The following is a 21984-nucleotide window of genomic DNA, read 5'->3' as shown; positions in this document are numbered from 1 at the left end:
AGAAATGTCATTTGATTACATATAGCAGGGGTTTAAATTTGAAATATATGTTATGTTAGTGAAGTGCCAAAAAAAGTCGTTCATTTTTTTTTAAAATTTGCACAGTACTTTTTTGCAAATATAAAATATATAGGAATACAATAAACGCAGAAAAATCCGGATTTTTTATTGCACTTTAATATAGCTTAAATGGGTAAAATGTAGAAGATTCGGTACAGAGAACGTATAAAAATCAAATATCATAATGTGTAGAATGATATGATGATTGAAAAAAGTTGAATAAACATTTTATAAACTGTCAAAAGTTGAAGTTTTTCTTCCAGGAAAAATGATACATTTTCCTTTGAAAGATAATAAAGCTGGATTAATTCTGACTAGTAGAAAGCCACTTTTCCTTTGGTTTTAACATTCTACTATTCAAATATGACACCAATACATTAATAGAGATCTTTATTTGTCTACTGGATTTACTCCAAACATGTTAATGCTAGGGAAGGAGATAAGATTACCGACTGAGATTGATTTGGGAGCCTGGACAACACAAGAAAAATTATTTTATCTCACGTAAGTAATGTGGAATTCATACATGAAAGGAAGCACAGAGCACACAGAATTGCCCAGAAGCAGCAAGCGACAAATAGAGTGCTACAACCCGAGGGAGAAAACCATACATACTGGAAACATAGCTTTTTTGCGAAAAAAAGCTTTTTTCCAGCTTCATTTTTAAAAATCTAACGTTATATTTTTAAACTGATGAACGTTTAAAAAATCAACCCCCTACTACCACCCCCCACCCCCCCCCCCCCCGCAAAAAAAGTAATAAAATAAAAGAAATAAAAATGGTTATTAACTGTTACGAATACGATATCTTATTGCTATCATAATAATCAGCTGTAGACGTATACATTATACTATATTCTTGTTATGATAATTCCGTTACATTTGCCCCCTATTTTTTATAAACACATTCAAAAACTTATTTAATTACTTACCAGTAGATTTTCAGCTGTTGCATTTAGAAATAAAACTTTAAGAAGGCATATTTTTATTACACTAACAAGGAAGTGAAATTTAGAATGACTTAACCTAGTCAGTAAAAGTAGTTATGATAATTGACGCATGAGAAAAGCATCAGCTGAATGGCCACACTAATAGAAAAACACACACTCGTATAAAATATCTAAACCCACAAGTATTTCGTGGTACACTTTAAATTAATTTTTTAAAATGTGCTATTACGCCTAAATTCATTTTGAATGACTATTTTGGGGTTTTACAACAAGCACGTAACACATAGTATCAGGGATGGCCAGTGGGGCTTGGCTCTCTCACTTATTCTCGCAACAGACATTTTTCCTAAATTAACATACATAAATTTGGATTAAAGACCATTTTTGGGAACGGGGATATCATAAATGAAAGAGAAAATGGGGAAATTAAGAGTGAAATTGAAGATAAAGAAAAAATACTTAATACCTTCTCCTCCCCCTTCTCCCCCACACGGAATAGTATTTCCATTGTTTAAGATTTCAGGATTTGAGAAAATACCCCTTTATTCTTGTCCAGGCTTGGAGGTTATAAACGCTGGCTCGGGCTCCAGCTCCAACTCTAGCTCGAAATCAAAATCGTACTCCTAGGAGTACGCGATCAAATTTTGAGGTTATAAAAGATTTCGAGTACGTACTCCCGGGAGTTTGTACTCCAATTTTCGAGCTCGTATTCTAACTTTTTGTTATGTGCACAAGCGGCTTTTTTGAAACTCTTCTGTAATGGCGGCGCCCTGCTACATGTATTTATATTGACGACAGGTCTTGAATCAATATAACGGTGAGTTATTACAATACTTTTGATAAAACTTTTTATAATATCCTTTTCCGCGAAATATTTATTCATTAAGAGGTACTTTTTGACAACAAAACGCACCGGGAAATTGTGCCATCGGCTGCTCAGTGTCCTGCAGACGATAGGATTATTTGTACTCATCGCAATATGGCAGAAAAAGACATCGAGAAACTTTGCTTAAAGGAAAGGGTAGACCTTAGCGATAAAAAAACAAGAACAAAGTGGTCTACAGATGAGGAAACGTGTCTTATATCTGCCGTGTTGGACAGGGAGGATGTGCTGTTTGGGAAGTTCAAGGGTCCTGGGGGGAAGTCTGGCGTGGCTAAGAGGAGGCAGGGTTGGGAGGAGGTCGCAGATGCTATAAATGCGTAAGAAAGTTCTAAAAAAAAAAGGTCACTGATTTTATTTTAGAAGCATAAGCCTATATTAGTAGCTAGTTTATCATAATAATGAAGATTGCATTGGAGGTAATTATAAAGAAGGTGAAAATATTAAAATAATGTGTTGCAAACATTATTAGGCCTAAATAAAATAAGCAAAATATGCAAATTAATTTTACTACATTATGTTTAATTTTAATCAATGTTATTATATTTACCGTGTTATGTTACAATAATCTAGTGAATCTAGTACTAATGTATATTTGATGTTATTTGTTGAAATTTTGATTCCCTAAAAAAATTAAAGAATTACTAAACAATACCTCTTTCCCTCAATAAGTTATAAAAGTTTTGATTAAATCATAAGTTCGATCAAAAAATTAACATTTTCCTGACAGAAAACAGAAAATAATTAACCAATAAGAATACATGTACACATGTAGCTAGAACCCATTTTGCTATGGATTTAATTCGAGTAAATTGATATATTTTGGGCAAGGTTAAGAAAATAAGAAAATGTGACAAATGAAGACAAGTTTCTTACACAGACTCAGAATGAGATCTACATCTGTTGATTATGAATCATTAAGGTCATGACTTGAAAAAAATAAGCTTAAATTAACATATATTAACTCTTGTAGACAATTTACCAGCAGCAAGAGGTCCCCAGAAGAGTGCAGAAAAAAGTACGACAATGCTAAACAAAGGAGTATGTTTATTTATACCATATATATGTACATGTATTTAGTACATGTATAGACTTAATTAAAGGCATGAATATCATATTTATTTTAATTAACATGTGTAATTACTACGGCTGGCTGTAAAATATTAAGAAGATTTAAACAAAACATTTAAACATCATCCCATAATTTACCTTAAAATATTTCATTTCATTTTTTAACAGCAAAAGAGAAAATCGATTACCTGAAGAGAGAAGTCAGGAAGACAGGTGGGGGACAAGTGGAACTTGAATTAACAGAAGCAGAAGAAGTGCTTCTTGAGCGACAAAAAGGAAGGCCAAGTCTTTTGGGTCTAGAAGAAGGGTTTGACAGTGATGGTGAGAAAGCAAAACCTAATATTTAAATTTATAAGAATTCACAGAAAATATTAAACAGTCATACACCGATATTATTTAATTCTGGTTGTAATGCGCTTTCTGATTGACTAAAAAATTATTTTATATCATATAAAGAATGTTGCCTACGTCATAGTAAGACTAACGTCAAAAATGTATCAATACGCCTGACGTATTGTTTGAATTTTGTAGAATTTTACGTCATTTTAAAGGTCAAATGACAGTTTTTATCTACGATGAAGAGTAGGAAAATTAAATTATAAGCAATGAATTCAATATTTTTTAGTTTTATGCGATATAAAATCGTTTGAAACAGTTTATGCTTTTTGAAGCGGTTTATATAGTGTAAACTGTCCCAATTCATTGCTTATAATTTAATTTGTCTACTCTTCATTGTAGATAAAAACGGTCATTTGACCTTTAATACCCATTCAATAACTGTTTTGTTATACCCTCCAATACAGCTAGATGCAAGTATAATTCTAAGTACATGTGTACTGGTAGCATTCAGTCATTCATCACAGGTTGTTGAATTCCATTCCACCAGAATGGATGCATGAAAACATTTTGCTAATTTGCTGGTATATAATGACGTTACATATTTATGTTTGGTGGGCAGACCAGCCAAAATAGAAATTGTGAGTCTGTCAGGAGGATGGTCAATTATCTACCTAAAAGTGTTTGATTTTTGGTGGGCAGACCAGCCAAAATAGAAATTGTGAGTCTGTCAGGAGGATGGTCAATGATCTACCTAAAAGTGTTTGATGATATGTTTTGCGATAAATAATTACTGGTACTAGGTAAAGGAAAATTCATATGATTTACCATTATTTAAATTTGGATATTTTCAAATTCTTTATTACAAGCTCTTAAATTATACTACAGGATATAAATGCAGTTTGATAATGGCCACTGCCATCAAGTTCTCTTAAAATACTACATACTAGAGAAATATCTATAAGGGTATTGTGATGTAAATTATCTGCTGAATGACCAATGATTAACATGGATTAAGTACATGGATAACCTTGTTTTAATTTTAGATGTAACATTCACTTGTACTAACAGAGAGACAGAGACAAATAGAAGTCAAGTTGATACAGTTGGTGAGTATTGTTACAATGAAGTTATAAATTTTTCCTATGATATATTGGTATAACATATAAATTTGGGCAGTTCATGCTTTAAACCGCAAATATATTCACTATCATTTGCAGTTAATAAGACGTCTAATTTTAAAAATGATGTTAATCTGTACAAAAATCAAGCTTGATGTCAAGCAGATTAATGCATTATGCAAGCACATCCTTTGACGTGAAGTTGGCAAGTTATGAAAATATAATTAAAGATGAATTTTTGTATAGCCAATCAAATTACAAGGTAAAACCAAAATTATATTACATGTATTGCTCTTTAAAAAAATTCAAATTTTATATATTTTTAATCAACTCTAGATAATTTAAAATACCGTACCTCACTACATTAAGATGCTTTTTAAGACCCTACCTCATTAGATGGTGATTTAATTGTTTTGTTGATTTTTTTGTATCAATCGAATGGTTTGAATATCATTGCAACTCAGTGGTAATAAAGTATCAATATGTGAACTGCAGATCACAAGTTTGAATCGGCCCAGGGCTAGTTCATAAGTATTCAGTTGAATTTTTAAAAATAATAATTTTCATCCTAATATAAATTGCATATATTTTCACCTATTTGAATTTTATATATTTCTTATGCATCATATGTTATCTATCAAAACAATTAACATGTAAGTCTGGTTGTAACACGTTTTCTGATTAAGTTAAAAGTTAAATCCTTCTCCGTGCCATGAAGGCCCATAGGGCCAGCTAGCGCTTATCTCCAGCGAATGAGAGTCATTGACTCCCCTGGATGGAACACCAGTCTGTTGCAAGTTAACTTGAATTTCATTCCTTAAGTCAATTGATTTTCTGCTGATTTGAGAAACTATTTCAAGGTGTAATGGGCCACCTTAACATGATTAAAATACATTTAATACACAACTCTACCCCTTCAATCTTTAAACAAGTCTGTAAAAAAGTGTATTAATTTTATTTTATAATTTTTCAATAACTTAATTATTTCATCAGTTTGAACAAGTAAGTTGAGTGCAACACCCTTCGACTTGTTCCTCAGGTGTAGTCAATTTTTCTTTTAATTCAGCATCAGCTCCATCATCTGTGTCACAGAGGACAGTAAATTCAAAAGAAAAGCAAAGCAGAGGTAAGATTGACTTGTTATCTGTGTCTGGGTCATAATCTTTCAACCTGTTAATTTAATATAAACATATTTTATTGAGAATTCAAATGGATTGGGTAACAGGCAAAGCCCATGTAATCCCTCCCCAAATTACAGTCAAGTAGTGATGTTATAAAATAAGCTATATACTCAAGTAGTATAGTATATGTATTACTAGTTTACAGAGTGATATTTTATTGATATATTTTGTATGCATTAGACAACAGGATTATTGAACTCTAAAATAATAATATTTTCTTAGTGCCTGGAGCAATTATTAAAGATAATACAGTATTATACATAATGTCGATAAAAAAATGTTCCTTATAGCCTTGAAAGATCAAATTGATTTGAAACAAATCCTTCATTAATGCGTTTTATCAGAGCAGAAAATACAAATAAATTTGAATTAATGAAATCATTTAAATTGTCTTTTACATTAGATATATGTCAAAAAATGTATGTTAAAATTTATTTGTAAATAAAAAAGAATTCAACAATGGAAAAAATGTTTCAATGTATGTTCTTTTATTTATACTTTATATTCAGGTAAAGTAAGTTGTTAGGTTTTATGTGTTTATTCAAAACTTTACAACTAATGACGTAAGCACTACTTGTGCACAATATACAGGGTGGCACTAAATACATTATCTAGCATCCCCCTTTCTTTAAAACGAAAGAAAAAAAAATGCACATTTCAATTAAAAGTTCATACTGTTTGTATGTATCTTAATTCATAATGAAGTCCTTGAACTTTGATGGTAATCTGGTAATTCTTGAGCTGCCACGCAATTTAGTTGAAGCATTCACTGCACAATTATTGTCACTTGCGGGAGATGTGATAGTCTCTCTAGAAGATCCAAATGCGGTTTGTGGTTCTGGAGCAATAGGCTGCTTCACACTCTCGTACTGGGGACGTTCATTTGTAATCATGAGTGGATCATCCTCCGGCTTGTAGGGTAAAGGATCTGTTCTTTCTGCATCATGAGCCTCCTTAGTCGGGCGCATCTCTCTTCTGTTTCTACGGTATGACTTTCCATTTAAGTCGATGAGGTATGACCTGTTCCCGGGAGACTGGGTACATGTTCCAAACTGCCAGTATTTATCATTTGGGTGTTTCTTCATTCGAACGTGTTGTCCAATCTGTAGTTCTGGAAGGTCCTTAGTGTATTTGTCATACTGCTGTTTTGAAAGTTGTCTCTTACGCATGATCTTTTCATGGGTATTTGTGCTGATATTTGGTTCAAGTAGAGCAGCGGCTGTTGGTAAGGAATGTCTTGTCCTCCTAGACATCAGTCTTTGGACGGGACTACAATTGATATCCTTTGTAGGAGTGTTTCGCCAATCTAGAATTGCTTTCCAGATATCAATCTTGCTAGAAATACACTTCTTCACTAATTTCTTTGCAATTTTCACAGCAGATTCCGCCTTGCCATTAGATTGGCTGTGATACGGTGATGAAGTAGAATGTTCAAATTCCCAATCACAAGCAAAGGTGTGAAAGTCTGCAGATTTAAACTGAGGTCCATTATCAGAAATAACGGTATCCGGAATCCCATGGCGAGCAAACTGTTGCTTGAAACAATCTATTACGGTCATTGCTGATGTGTCTGTTAGGATATCTAGCTCAAAGAAATCACTAAAATAGTCCACAGTAACTAGATAGTCTTGGTTTTGGTAAGTGAAGATATCAACTCCTAACTTTGTCCATGGTATTTTTGGTACATCATGTGTGATAAGAGGCTGCTTTGATTGTTGGTCCTGCATTTTGTTGCAAGTGCTGCACTTTGATATGAAGTCGCGTAGCTCAGCTGACATATTAGGCCAAAAAACTGCATCTCTTGCCTTCCTTAAACATACTTCAGTTCCAAGGTGACTTGAATGAATTCTACTGAGCATCTCAGGGCGAAGAACTTTTGGTATCACGACTCTGTTGCTCTTATAGATCAATCCATCATGAGCCGATAACTCATCACGTATGTTCCAATAGTCTCTGACTGCTACTGGGACATCTTCTTGACGGTCATTCCAGCCGGTAAGTATGACAGTCTTGAGTGTTTGTAGTACTGGATCACTGTTAGTCATCTCTCTGATCTGCTGAAATCTTCCATGGCTGATCTTTGGAATCCATTCACTTTGATTAATCTGTGAGATTTCTTGTGAAAATGCGTTGAAAATGTATTCGGTATCTGTCACAAAGGCTCTGGACAGAGTGTCTGCTATGTAAAGTTCGCTTCCCTTGGTGTATGTTACTCGTAAATTGTACTTCTGGAGACGAAGTAGCATCCTTTGAAGACGTTTTGGAGCTGCTAATAAGGATTTCTTGAAAATTGTCTCCAAGGGCTTGTGATCAGACTGGACTGTTACAAAGTCTCTGCCATAGATGTATTGATCGAAATGCTCACATGCAAACACTATTGCCAAACATTCTTTCTCAATTTGGGCATAGCGTTGTTCAGTCTGAGATAACGCTCTGGACGCATACGCAACTGGTTGCCCTTGCTGCATTAGAGTTGCTCCTAAACCAACTTCAGATGCATCACATTGAATAGTCACTTCCTCATTCACGTCATAGTACTTTAACACTGGTTCGGTGCTGACTAGTTGCTTAATTGCTTTACATGCATTTTCTTGTTGTGACTCCCAGTGCCATAAGGTATCTTTAACGGTAAGTCTGCGTAGAGGTTCACAAGTTTCAGATAAGTGTGGTAAGTATTTGGGTAGGTAAGTCACAAGTCCAATAAGTCTCTGAACATCTTTAACATTCTTGGGTCGTGGCATCTCGACAACAGCTTTCACCTTATCTGGATCAGGGCACATTCCTTCAGAGGTAAGTATCTGACCCATATACTTGACAGAAGTGAGTCGCAGCTTTAACTTCTCCTTGTTGAGTTTCAGACCTACTTCACGTGCTCTTTGAAGAAGCGCTTGTAGGTGAAAATCATGATCCCTAATTGCATCTTCCATAGTCTCACCAGATCCATAGACCAAGATATCATCCATAATGACCTGTGTATGTTGAAGGCCCTCTAATACTTCATGCTGCTTTCGTTGGAACTCCTCTGGTGCTGATGAGAGTCCAAATGGTAAACGTGTCCAGCGGTATCTTCCAAATGGAGTCCAGAATGTGGTGAGTAGACTGGATTCCTTGTCCAGCTTCACGTGCCAGAAACCTTCTTTTGCATCCATCACAGTGAACACTTTGGCCTTTGATATCTTAGGTAGAATATCATCTACAGTTGGCATTTGGTAATGTGGTCTTTTAATAGCAGAGTTTAAGTCTTTGGGGTCAATGCACAGTCTCAGTTTACCAGGCTTTTTGACAGCAACCATGTTACTAATCCAATCTGTTGGTGATGACACTTTCTTGAGAACACCTCTTTTGACTAGAGATTCAATTTTTTCCTTAATTTCTCCCTTAAGAGCTTGTGGTACCCTTCTTGGCTGTCTCTGTACTGGCTTCACTGTTCGGTCAAGTTCAATGTGGTACTCGCCTTCAAACTCACCGAGTCCTTCAAATACATCCTTGAACTCATCAAGAATTTGTTCCTTGGACAATGGCTTAAATTGTGATGACGTAGTTGTCAGCTTGTGAACTACATTGACAGTCAGTAATCCAAGTTTTTCACAAGCTTCTGCTGAGAGGATAGGTGTCTGGTCCATCTCGACTATATAAAAGTCCAGATTTTCTGTTTTTCCAGACTGGATCACCCGGCATTTCAAGGTTGCAATGCCAAGAGGAATGAGTTTCGATTTCCCTCCGTAGAGCTTTAGTGTCTTCTCGGTAGGTTTCAGTGGGGGTCGCTTGTTTGCATGATTTTAGCGTACTGCCTAAAGTTTATTACGTTGCAGGTAGACCCACTATCCAATTGACAGGTAACATTAGAACTGTTTCCACTAGCACTCATGTGGATTTTTACGAACCACTGTTTTCCAGACGAAGAATTCACAGCATATAGAGAATCAGAGTCCGAGTCACTTGTGTCTTCCTCTTGGATACTGTTTACAGTAGTCTGTTTACAAACTTTTGGAAAGTGATTCTTCTTCTTACATTTCCAGCATGTATGTCCGAAAGCTGGGCTTTTGTCTCTGTCTCGTGGATGTGTGCCTCCACAGTACTTGCACTTAATAACCATTGCACTGTTCTTTGGCTGTACAGTCTTCTGCTGTTTCTTCCCTTGACCTTTGAATGGATGTTTTTCTCTGGGTTTATAGGTTTTGTCTCCTTTTGAACTGACGTATTTAACTTCTGCTTGTTCTGAACTGGCTGTATGACTGGTGTTGTGTTCTAACTTCTGCAGCTGTGATGAAGTTCTTTCGCTTGTCAAACACATTGTTATAGCTTTGTCCAGTGTTAAGTCGGCTTCTCTTAACATTCTGTCTCTTGATGCTGTGTCTTTGGTCCCTAACACTAGACGATCACGTATCATATCATCAGTCATGTTTCGAAATTCGCACGACTTCTATATTAAATGTAAAGTCTACCACACCCACACTACGAAAGACACGAACATACATGTACTTACAATGAACGTATATATAATGCGTGTTTAAGTCTTTAAGACTGTTCGAAAAACTCAAATAATATTTTAAACACAGCCATAAAAAATAAATTTTCTTACGAAATAATTATTCACCAACTCCAGCCCCTCTCTGGGAAAGAATATCCATAATTACAAATTTTTGACAGAGTTTGTGGGAGCTGCTTCCGTGTTTAAAAAATGGACACAAACATATCTGTGTATTCAAGTTCCTGTCAACGTATGTACATGATGTTATTTGCCCTTAAAAAGCAGGTACATACTTAATTATAAAAAAAAGAAATATGAAGCATATCATGTTCAAAGGATTGTTAAGATTTAATATTGATATGTATTGCAATCTATTTTTTGGCATCCTAATAATGTATCTGTCCAAACATACTGCTATAACGAAGCAATTTCAATTTATTTGAGCTTGCTTTACATTATATATGAACTTGAATTAAGATTAATGTATTTTTTTCTTTCTATGCCACGAAGGCTAAAAAAAAATATCCCGATATAGAACTGCAAAACTGCACACTGTCCTAATGCATTCCTTATGTCAATTATGCAACCATCCTAGATCAGGACATTTGTTTTTAAATTCACCATTTTAACAAACCTGTTTTCACTGTAGTTAAGCTATCTCACACCTCAAGGTTTGATTTCATTGCGCATATGATCATTATATTTTAAATGAAAATGATTTTATTTGTTTATTCATAACAGAACATTATTATTATAAAATATGTACACAACATTATCTTTGTATTTTTAAGTTTTGTTTTGTTTACAGATTTAAACTATATACTTCTCAAGAAATTCTTGAGCATGAACATTGAAGAGTGGGATACCTTAGCATAGTGACTCTAAAATCATGGCTTCCGTCAAATATGGATATAAATGAAGTATATTATAATAGGAGATGTAATATAATGCATCAATATAAAAACGGATACATATTTTAGATTATAAGACATTATTAAGAAAAAAGACGATAGAATAAGCATATCACAAAGATCAGCCATAATTTATATTGACGTTACATTCAGTGGTTATCTATGTATTTATATATATTTGGTAAATACTTCAAGATAAAATAATTTAGTGTAAGTCATGTAGATTTAGAATTAATGCTGCTGCAAACAATCTGTATTTATTCAGCTACACACGGTATGTTTATGTTAACTATTATTACTCTTATTTTGATGTTTTAAAGACCTAATAGATAATAGTAGGGCTATTTCAAAAATTGAATTTTACAGACAAGTTCAACGTTGTGTGTGTATATAGTACACCATTTCGTTGACTGAATTGCAGAAGGTTTTCCTGTGAAAAATATATCATTTAATACTTCTTAGTTTATTAAGATATTAGCGCTTCTGATTGGTCGAAAAATAATTGATATTCACATATTTACTTTTCTCTATTTTCATATTTAGTCAACTTTATTTCAACGATTAACATTTACGGCGAGGCTGGTTGTTTTAATTCCTGGAATAATTATAACTAATATAAAAACCTATAAACTTTCAAGGTAACACAGCTGATTTAGTTTGGTAATGATGAGTTAAAATTAATTCACGGACATGATCGGTTATCAGAACAAGCATCGGAAAGCAAAGCTCTGAGTAGTGCACCAACTCCTTCGGCATATTCCAAGCGGCAGATATATCATTTAAGTACCTCGCTGTTATCTGTTTACCACAACATATACAAAAGTCGTACATAAAAACTATTTTTTGTCGACAGGTCCACTATTGCGTCTCCTTGCATGACATCAGCTGCATATTCCAGCGATCTAACTCGCATCAAAACCAGTTTTTAACGAATCTCCCTGTACAGTGAATAATTTCAAAAGCAAACGCATGTATTTTCCTAGCGTTTTCAATTCAGCTTGTTGAGAGTTCAACTATCTTTCTGTGTTAAATCTATTAAAGTCAGCTCAAAAGCTACGCATCAGCTGAAGATGCACCCATTTGGGATATTGTTGCTGTTATTCTTTTGTATTCATAAGCGCTGCTCATTTACAATATTTATATTTTTGATCAATAAAATGTCATTTCACATTTTTTAATTTGAAAATGTTTAATAAAATGATAAGAATGTATCTAAGAATATTTTAATTAATAGACGTATCAAAGGAAAAATTAAACGGAAAACTGTTTTTATCAATGCGCTAGGCGCATTAATGAAAAAGTTTCCTGGTATTTCCTGATCAATACAACAAGAGGCCAATCGGCTACATTGCTCACCTGAGCAACACTATACATCATAAAATCAGCTTTACCAAGTCATATACGAGGATTGTCCCAAAATAGCGTAGACAGAACACATAACTTAAAATCTATTCATCGCAATTTCATTAGATTTCTATGTTTTCTTAAACGGCCCTTTGGCAAACAATACTGAAAATTCAAATATGTACTTTTTTTTTTATTTCTCGAGAAAATGAATAATTAGTAACAACAAGTTTTGTTAGGCGGCGCAATGTGCGACGTCAAAAAATTCCAATCTTAACGTTGTTGCTTCACCCTCCACATCATTTACGATAACATCTAGGTTTTATTTCCAAATATATCTTGAAAAAACCTCTTTGAAAATGTACCCTGAGTACACATTCAACATACATTTCTAGTATTGTTTTTAAAACTATTTACTAATTACAAATTATATTCCGACTCCAAACGTGCCCTGTATTACTTGTCTAACGTCTGTCCTACCGAAATATGTTGTTTAGCATTTTCACGTCCATTTCTATCAGTCTGGCGGTCTGGTTTTTTATTCTCTGTCACCATACTCGTCCAAATGTGTTCAATGTTGTTGGACTACTTATTCACAAAATGCATTTCTAACTGATTTTGTCAATTTCATTTACTTCAAAAGCCACTCAGTATTTGTTTCAAGGTCTATACAATTTGTTTCCCTTACCGCTGCGCCGTCTTAAATGCTGACGTCGTCATTTTATTATTAGTCAACAATTCAATTTCTCACAGAATACGCTATCAATTTTTTAAAAGCTTTGTTATAGCCAAATAAATTCTGGGTATATAATTGAATTGTTAACAAATATAAATGTAATTTTTATTTTAAGTTTTTCATGCGAAAAGTACTTTTCTTCGTAATTTTCATTTCATCATGTTGATTTTAACTTTTCGTTTTTAACATTGCGCCGCAAGTCGAATTTTTGAGTTAACATTCTCTTATTTCTCTTATTTAATATCAAACAATATTTAATTTTAAAACATGATTTAAATGCAAATTACCTAAATCCTTTGTGGCACAAGTATTATCTGTCTGTTTCTTCGATTAACTGAATAACGCCACTTGTCTACGCTATTTTAGGACAACCCCTCGTACAAAAAAAAGTTATGGACAATGTTGTCTAAGAGATCCTTTATTTAAAAAAAAAACATTTTTCCCTTGGTCATTTTGTTTATTATTGATCCCTTTTTGTAACAATACAGTCATTCCACATATTTAACATTACCGTTCTCAAGAAGATCTAAATCAAATGGGATATAAACCTACATCAAACTTGTAAAGCAAAATACTTGTCTTAGGGCCAAAGTCTAAACAATTTTAATCAAACAGCAATATTTCAAAATGCTTGCATATAAGTAAAACATGACATTTGTTTTTGGTCAATTTAAAATGTGGGTTTTTTTTTGGTAAAATTAGACCCCCCCCCCTCCAAATTTTGGCTACACCCTGCTGAAAAAAATGATTTTAACGAATTTGAATCTACACTATATAAGTTTGCTTTCACAAATGTTGGTCCTTTTCCATTCAACGCCTACCCTACTCCTTGGGATCATAATTTGACCAAATTTTGATATACCTTGCTTGATGACACTTCACATACGTTACTGCACCATTTTAGGATGCTTCGACAACAGTTTTTTTTTTAGCTTTTCTGGTCTAATGGTTTTTTAGTAGAATTTTTTTAAAGATTAACGCAATATATTTCTATGTCAAACTTCGACAGCCCATTGTGCCCCCATTTTACCCCCGGGGACCATAATTTGAACAAACTAGAATCTAAACTATCTGATGATGCTTCCATACAAGTTTCAGCTTTATTGGCCAGATGGTTTTTAAGAAGAAGATTTTTGAAAAATATCACTAAAGGACTACGGTATGGTCAAATATCTACCCCGATTTCAACCAATTTTTAAATAGTATCGTATAAAAATAAAATCTTCACAAATCATTGTGTAAAGGATGCCTATAACTTTAATCTTGATTTTAGTCATCATTGCTTATTAGCTGTTTATCTATGACGTCACCTAAATGACCTAATTCCCGCAAATTTGCAAACAAATTAAAATATTCTCATTTTTGCTCTATATTGTGCATTTCGAAGTAAAAAGCGCAGGTCTGCTCAAGTGCAAATTTAACATATACTTTCTTCAGGTAGTTATACACATTATACTAAAAATGGTACTTGAGCAAGCCTGTACTCGATGTTTCTCAGTCGAAAAACAATCGGAAAACACCAATATTTTGCCACAATACATCAAATTATCGAAAAAAGAGCAATCTTTATGTCATTTTTACATTATGACGTCACTGTTGTGATAACTTTTTACACGTATAGTTTTAATATGACTTCAACTATCTTTCACCTTATTTTTAAAGCTTTTTCTAAAATTTGATTTTGGGGGCAAACAATGCATAAAACTGCACATAGTCCTTTTTAATAAATCCTTAATTTTTCCCTTTTTTTCTTCTTTATTTAAAAAAAACAAAAAAACTTGAATCCCTTTTATTCAATAATGGTATGTGCCATGTTTGGTTGCATTGGCTCAGTGGTTAAGGAGAAGAAGTCTAAAATGTAGAAAAAAAACCCTTACAGACTGACGGACAGACAGACGGACCGATAGACGTACGAATTTTGTAATTTGTAGTATATGTCTTCCCTATCCATGATAAAACCCATTGATTTGTATTATATAAAACGTGAAAATGTTCAAAATACACAAACGGTTCTGTAGGTTATATCCCCTTGCTAAGATGTAAATGCACATTCCTGTTTAACGCCATTAAAAACAATTCCCAGAATTGATAAAACCAACAATTATACGCACAGTGTGATACTTTTGTTATTCATTTGTTGTATTCTGTCCTTATTTTACAAACTTGTCTCAATAAAAAAAACCTTATATAATGTAGAATTAAAGTTTAAGGCAATACCCCCTGTAGACGATGGACTGAGAGTAGCACTGAGTGCGATACAGCCCAGCTTTATGTAAGCCCAAAACGTGTATTAGAAGAGGCCTTCACACTTCTAGAAATATTTTCAACAAATAATAATACCGAAAAAAATATTACTTAAAAAATGTATCAGGGCTTATACATCTGGGTATACGTTAACAAGGTGCTTAAAATCATTAAAAAAGAAAAAAATACACCAAATTCTTTGACAAAAATTCAATGAAGCAAAGTTTGATCGATAAAAAACTCCAATATGCATGTACATATTTTAAAATTGCTTTCTAAATGTGCACACGATTGAATTGGAGTAACATAAAAAAAACAAGCTTATGACGCATGGATCTGAATTATTTACTAAAAGGTAAAGTGTAAGGTTTTTCAGTAAAAATATATCTGAATGTATTTAACCATGATGTAATTGTCTTTTGCGTTGTTTGATTTCATCGTAAAACGACTGCAAAATTGCTACACATAGACGTGTATATAGGTTCGTATCCTAAAATTACAAACATGAGAAAGGTACGTTAATCACTTCCTTACACATTTTTATCTCGTGCACTTTTATTAAAAATAAAATTACGCCGCAAAACATTAGACTTTGATTGTATATAGTAAGAAAGCTAGGTAGAATGCGTAGTTATGTAACCAAAGATAAACATCAAAATGCATTGAAATAGAAACGCCCTGTTTGCAGATGCATTAAGACATGACGTATGAAATGCTTGCAAATAGGTTTGGGACTTAAAATACTTCCGTGTTTGTTAAAAGTACAAGTAATTGAGGCTTAAATACGGACACAATTTGTTTGTAAAGAATTTTCATTGTCAATATTAAGGTAAGAATTAAATGATTTCTTTATTTTTTTTATATTAAAGTGTATATTATATAAACATAGCTAAAAAAATAGTACGTTTAGTGCATAATGTAATTATATATACCCTTCTTTCAGGTTACCTTTACATTTTTAATATACGATTATGTTTCAGTAAAGGGCTATATTGATTATAAGATATTTTTTTCAGAAAACTGTGTGTGGCAACGTGAAAGTCATGACTTTTGTTCTTATGTTATTGTGCATGGTTCACGTATGTGCTTTGGGTAAGTGTGAACCTATTAAATTTTGAATAATATTAACTTGAGTAATATTGACAAAACCGCCAAAAAATAAAGATATTTGTAACGAAACGCACAAGTAGCTGACTACATAAAGAGAGATATCTGAGTAATTGTGTCGTAATATTATGTGGATGACTTGACAGAATGTTGATATAAGCATGTCTGGCATATATCCTTAATCTATATATTCAGCTACTTGAGATATGTTGACAAAACAGCCAAAAAAGAATGATATTTGTCACAAAATGCACAAGTAGCTGACTACATAAAGAGAGATATCTGAGTAATTGTGTCGTAATATTATGTGGATGACTTGACAGAATGTTGATATTAGCATGTCTGGCATATATCTTCAATCAATATATTCAGCAACTTGAGTTATATTGACAAAACCGCCAAAAAATAAAGATATTTGTAACGAAACGCACAAGTAGCTGACTACATAAAGAGAGATATCTGAGTACTAGTGTCGTAATATTATGTGGATGACATGACAGAATGTTGATAATAGCAAGACTGGCATATATCTTCAATCTATATATTCAGCTACTTAAGATATATTGACAAAACCGCCAACAAAGAATGATATTTGTAACGAAATGCACAAGTATTTGACTACATAAAAGAGATATCTGAGTAATTGTGTCGTAATATTATGTGGATGACTTGACAGAATGTTGATATAAGCATGTCTGGCATATATCTTTAATCTATATATACAGCTACTTGAGATATATTCACAAAACCGACATAAGATACAGATATTTGTGACGAAATGCACAAGTTGCTGACTACATAAAGAGAGATATCTGAGTTATTGTGTCGTAATATTATGTGGATGACTTGACAGAATGTTGATATTAGCATGCCTTGCATATATCTTCAATCTATGTATTCAGCTACTTGAGATATATTGACAAAACCGACAAAAAAGAATGATATTTGTAACGAAACGCACAAGTAGCTGACTACATAGAGAGATATCTGAGTAAGTGTGTCGTAATATTATGTGGGTGACTTGACAGAATGTTAATATTAGCATGTCTGGCATATATCTTCAGTCTCTATATACAGCTACTTGAGATGTATTTAAAATTGACAGTGATATAGTGCAATGTACATCTTAAGAACACAAATAGAAATCCTTGGTATGTGTTATTTCTCACATGGACAGTAAGAAGTAACTAGAAGCCAAGTTTCTTTCATCTCGTAGCCAGTTACTAGTAGCTAGCTTTTTTTACTTTTCGTAGCCAGTTACTAGTAGCCAGTTACTAGTAGCTAACTTTACCTATCTCATTAAAACACACATTAAGCTATTAACTCTATTAACTCACCGTAACGTTTTTCTGTCACGCTACTTTCGCTCTGGGTAATTGATAACTCTTACTCAGAAATTTAGATTGATAACTCGTATACAAAGTTGTTTATGACATTGATTTAATTAAATAATAATTTGTAATAGTATTAATGGTTTGGAAAGGCACATGACATTTTTTATTTGTTATTTTACAGAAGTGTGCAATCTATGATAAATATTTTTTAGTTTTGAACGAATGTTGTCATAATGTATGCCTCCCTCCTTTACAATGGTGTAATTTTATCTAAGTTTTTGCATAAAAGTTTGACCATTTAATATGACATTGCATGTGTTATGATCTTTTACAATGAGACATATTTGTGGAAAGGTTGAGGAAATTCTATTGAAAGTTTTTTTCTTAATTTACTAGAAAATTGAAATGGAGTGCACACACACACACACACAAACATACACACATACGAAAACACACACGCACGGTAGCGATGATATATCCCCTTCGCAACAAGTTGCGCGAAGGGATAATAAACACGTTTTTGTTTTCGTTATTGTGTCTTATTAGTGGTACATGTATTCCTGTTTTAACATATTAGTATAATAAATGTATACTTAAAAAAAAATCATTTTTCAACAATTCATACCTTCTTGTAACAAACAGAGACATGCACTTTCGACTATGAATTAAATGTCCAGATATTTACTTATTCATGAAGGCTTAATATTCTTTTATATCTGTTAAGAAAATATAGCTTTGAATAAACCTACATGGCAAGCACATCCATGGCCTAATAAAGAAAATGACTATGGGAGTGAGAATGCCGTAGATGGTTTGTACACTGATCGGAGCTATAGGGGAGGTCAGTGTACACTCAACGCTGACGGTTACTACACAGCTGAATGGAGAGTGGACCTGGGGGATGTGTTTAACATCAGTCACATCAATATTTTCTACAGGACGTCTAATCAAAGTATGTTATTCGTTCTTGCTTGCACATGTAAAAAAAAAAGTTTTTCAGCAGCCTTCAAATGAATTGCTTATTTTTTAATTGAAACATGTAGCTAATCATTGAAGAAATACAGTAAGAGATCATTTTGATCAAAATTGTCGGGGCCAATTATTGTGGATTGTTGGTTATTTGCTTATTTGTGGTTTTAAATTTCATTTGTTTGTCCAGTATGTAAATTGGGATGAAGGGGGCTACCCATTAATACAAAAAATCCACATTTGGAACACTACGTTAACACTTTTTAATTCGATTACTTTTTTGTCTCTTTTATTGCATGTATTTTGGTAAACATTCCAATATATTACTGTAAGTCGTTTAAATTCCACGATGTTAAAATTTCACGATTTCTACTAAAGTACCAATTGCGATGGGTTTAAGTCCACGCTGCTTAAAATCAATTAATCAGAATATAAGATTGAAACGTTTTTAAAAACTAATGATATTATTCACGATGAGTTAATTTCGCAAGAAAATATTAATCGCAAAAATAGTGAAATTAAAACCATCGTGATTATTTGCCAATCTACAGTATACGAGTTTAATTGAAAGTGTCGTAAACACAACTGTGTTTTTTTGTTATTGTCAATATGAGTATATTACTTCATTTGAATCAAATAAAGGTCATAAAAGGTCGAACACTTATTTAAATGTAAATTTTATAAAGACTGACTTCGCTCGTCAATTTCTGCCAATATCAAACAATTTAGGAACAAAACGCTGTCAAAAATTAACATGTTTGGTTAATAACATTTTTTTTTAATTTGTGGGTTTAATTTAAAAAGGAGTTATTTTGTTTTGACTTGGTTTTTTAAAATTTGGTTTGGTTATAAGGACTATCAAAATGCATTCCTAGACCATCGAACTTTCCTTTAAATCAATACATAAATGTTATGGAATTATTATCTGCATTTTAGATCCAGGTCCATTTGTCAATCGAATGGCAGGATTTTCTCTTTACATTTCCAATATCACATCTAAAGATAGTGGGCATCTTTGTTACAAAGACGATTCAATAGGATCACCATCAGTGAACCAGACAGTTCCCTGTTTAATTTATGGACGTTATGTCATATACTACAATGAACGTAGTCGCTATAATAACCCCATGTACCTGTCACAATATGCCTACAATGAACTATGTGAGGTAGAAGTATACGGTGAGTATATTCACATGCTTAAATCTTAAGTTTCATGTTAAATTTCACTGGATGAAAAATCAAGTTTTAGCAAAACTGAAACTATATGGAAACCTTGCTGAAACTTGAAGTTGAAGTTTCATGTATAGTTTCCGCAATGCGGAAACCATTATATCGATTCAGCAAGTATCCGTTAGGTTTCAGTCAGCAGAAACTTTAGTCTAAGATTCCTGATGGTTTCCGCAATGCGGAAACTAAATTTGAATCGTGTGAATAGTTGTGTAAATTATTATGGAAATATCAATCAATTTCAGAACATTTCCGCTAGGTTTCAGTATGCTGAAACTTTAAGTTAAGATTCCAAATGGTTTACGCATTGCTGAAACTATTACTAAAATTGATTTGAGTTTAATAGTGATATCATTTATTTTCAACAGGTTTAATTTTAATTCTAGCCTAATGATAATGAATCCGTACATACTAAAATGTATAGTAAGGTTTCAGCGTGACTGAAACTATATGTATACATGTAACTATCTTCAAATGTGGCAAATAAGGCGATTAAGAACCTTACTAAGTAATTAATTGAATTTGAAAAGAAAAACTGATGTCTGATCTTGTTTAATGCATATGATGAAATCATTAATCTTAGGTACTCGGGCACGTGTATACATGTGTATACATTCTTTGTCCAGGTGACCTCCTCTGTGATTTTCCTGTATATTCTGTGTGGATTGCAGGGTTTTTTCTGTCAGGAGTGAACAAAAGACTGTTACATAACATATACACAGTACGGAGCGTGAGATTATAACTGGAGCCCGGCGGGAATTTTTTTTCAAATTGTGTGTACCTGAGTTAGTAAAACTGATAAGTAAATTATTATTATTTAGTAAAATAAATTAATATACCTATTTTGTAAGACTCCTTCTTAAATCATTTCGTTATCATTTGAATGAACCTTGAGGTTCAGTAACTAATTAAGCAAACAAATTAAGGTAAAGTCGTTGTAAATTTTTACAAATCGTACCAAATATTCGTACAACCTGAAGTTTAGAGCTAATTCATTTCTTTTTAAATACCACGCCAACACATGTACACAGGATTTTTTTTTTTAAATTTTACAGTTGATAATAACAAGTAAAACCCATTTGGAGTTTGAGTCTAATATAATAATTGTTTAATTATTTTATTTACATGCATTTCAGACTTTACTACATGTATGACTGTATCATGATTCACTGGCGTCGGAAGCAAATTGAAAGTGGGGGTGGGGGGGTGGGGGCTAGACTAATCCTCAGAAATATTGAGGAAAAACCGTAATTCCCAAAATCATGAAAATCTTAATCCGTGGGAGGGGGGGGGGGGGTATACCTATACTATATATTTCCGAAAATAAATTTCCCAACCCAATTTTTTTTCCCCAATATCATGAAATTCCTAATCCTTGTCGACGGAAGGGGGGGAGGGGGGGGGGGGGGGGGCTAGTATGCCTATTACTCCAACTTCTCAATCTTTCAAGGTAAATTTAGGAACAATTACATTTCCAGCGAGAAAAAGTGGGGGGGGGGGGGGGGGGGCTATATGCCTATTGGTTAAGTCTAACTTTGCACTAAGCTCCCCCCCTAGCCCCCCCCCCCCTCCGGTTCGACGCCTATGTTTTTCGTGCATTTCTATACTTTGTATTTACTTTCTATACTGTTAAATAACACAGATATTGACACATGTTTATGAAACATGCACATGTTACTTTCTGTTATAAGATATAATAAGCATTATTTATAATTTTACTGAAGTTATACGTTATATTACAAAATCAGTTTAAAATCAAGCACTAGCCATGTGGTGCACGTGATTTTAATCCCATTTTTAAAATTTGATTATACATTCGTATACATTTGATGTAGAAAGTATACCAAATAATTAAAATTATATTTTGTTTATATATCAGTCCGACGTGTACGTTTTACTTCCCGGCTTGTTTAACGCGTTTGTATTTTAATTTCATAAGTATTCTTAACGTACTGTTCATCGCATGACCAATCAGTGCACATGTGTAACTGTAAAATAATTGCCATCAATTCATCGTAGTTGTAAATTCACCGTACGGGTGA

General features: G+C 33.3%; 2 protein-coding genes across 2 annotated transcripts in view; both read left to right on the top strand.

The window, feature by feature from the left end:
- The first annotated feature begins 1798 nt into the window (after positions 1-1798).
- On the top strand, positions 1799-5579 carry LOC117688276 (myb-related transcription factor, partner of profilin-like). Its single transcript, XM_066085681.1, has 5 exons — positions 1799-2210; positions 2864-2931; positions 3130-3282; positions 4344-4406; positions 5485-5579. The coding sequence occupies exons 1-5, from the start codon at positions 1990-1992 to the stop codon at positions 5577-5579; spliced, it is 600 nt and encodes a 199-aa protein (XP_065941753.1). The 5' UTR covers positions 1799-1989.
- A 10482-nt stretch (positions 5580-16061) lies between these two features.
- Positions 16062-21984, top strand: part of LOC136275752 (uncharacterized) — a 35620-nt gene continuing 29697 nt past the window's right edge. The window contains exons 1-4 of the mRNA XM_066085677.1: positions 16062-16134; positions 16322-16397; positions 18471-18698; positions 19652-19894. Of these exons, the coding sequence (XP_065941749.1) occupies positions 16349-16397; positions 18471-18698; positions 19652-19894 (520 nt within the window). The 5' untranslated portion in view covers positions 16062-16134; positions 16322-16348. The remainder of the gene's footprint in view (positions 16135-16321; positions 16398-18470; positions 18699-19651; positions 19895-21984) is intronic.

This window comes from Magallana gigas, chromosome 1 (assembly GCF_963853765.1).
Source record: "Magallana gigas chromosome 1, xbMagGiga1.1, whole genome shotgun sequence".
Taxonomy (NCBI): Eukaryota; Metazoa; Mollusca; class Bivalvia; order Ostreida; family Ostreidae; genus Magallana; species Magallana gigas.
The sequence above is the reverse complement of the archived record's forward strand: the minus strand, read 5'-3'. Positions and strand labels throughout refer to the sequence as shown.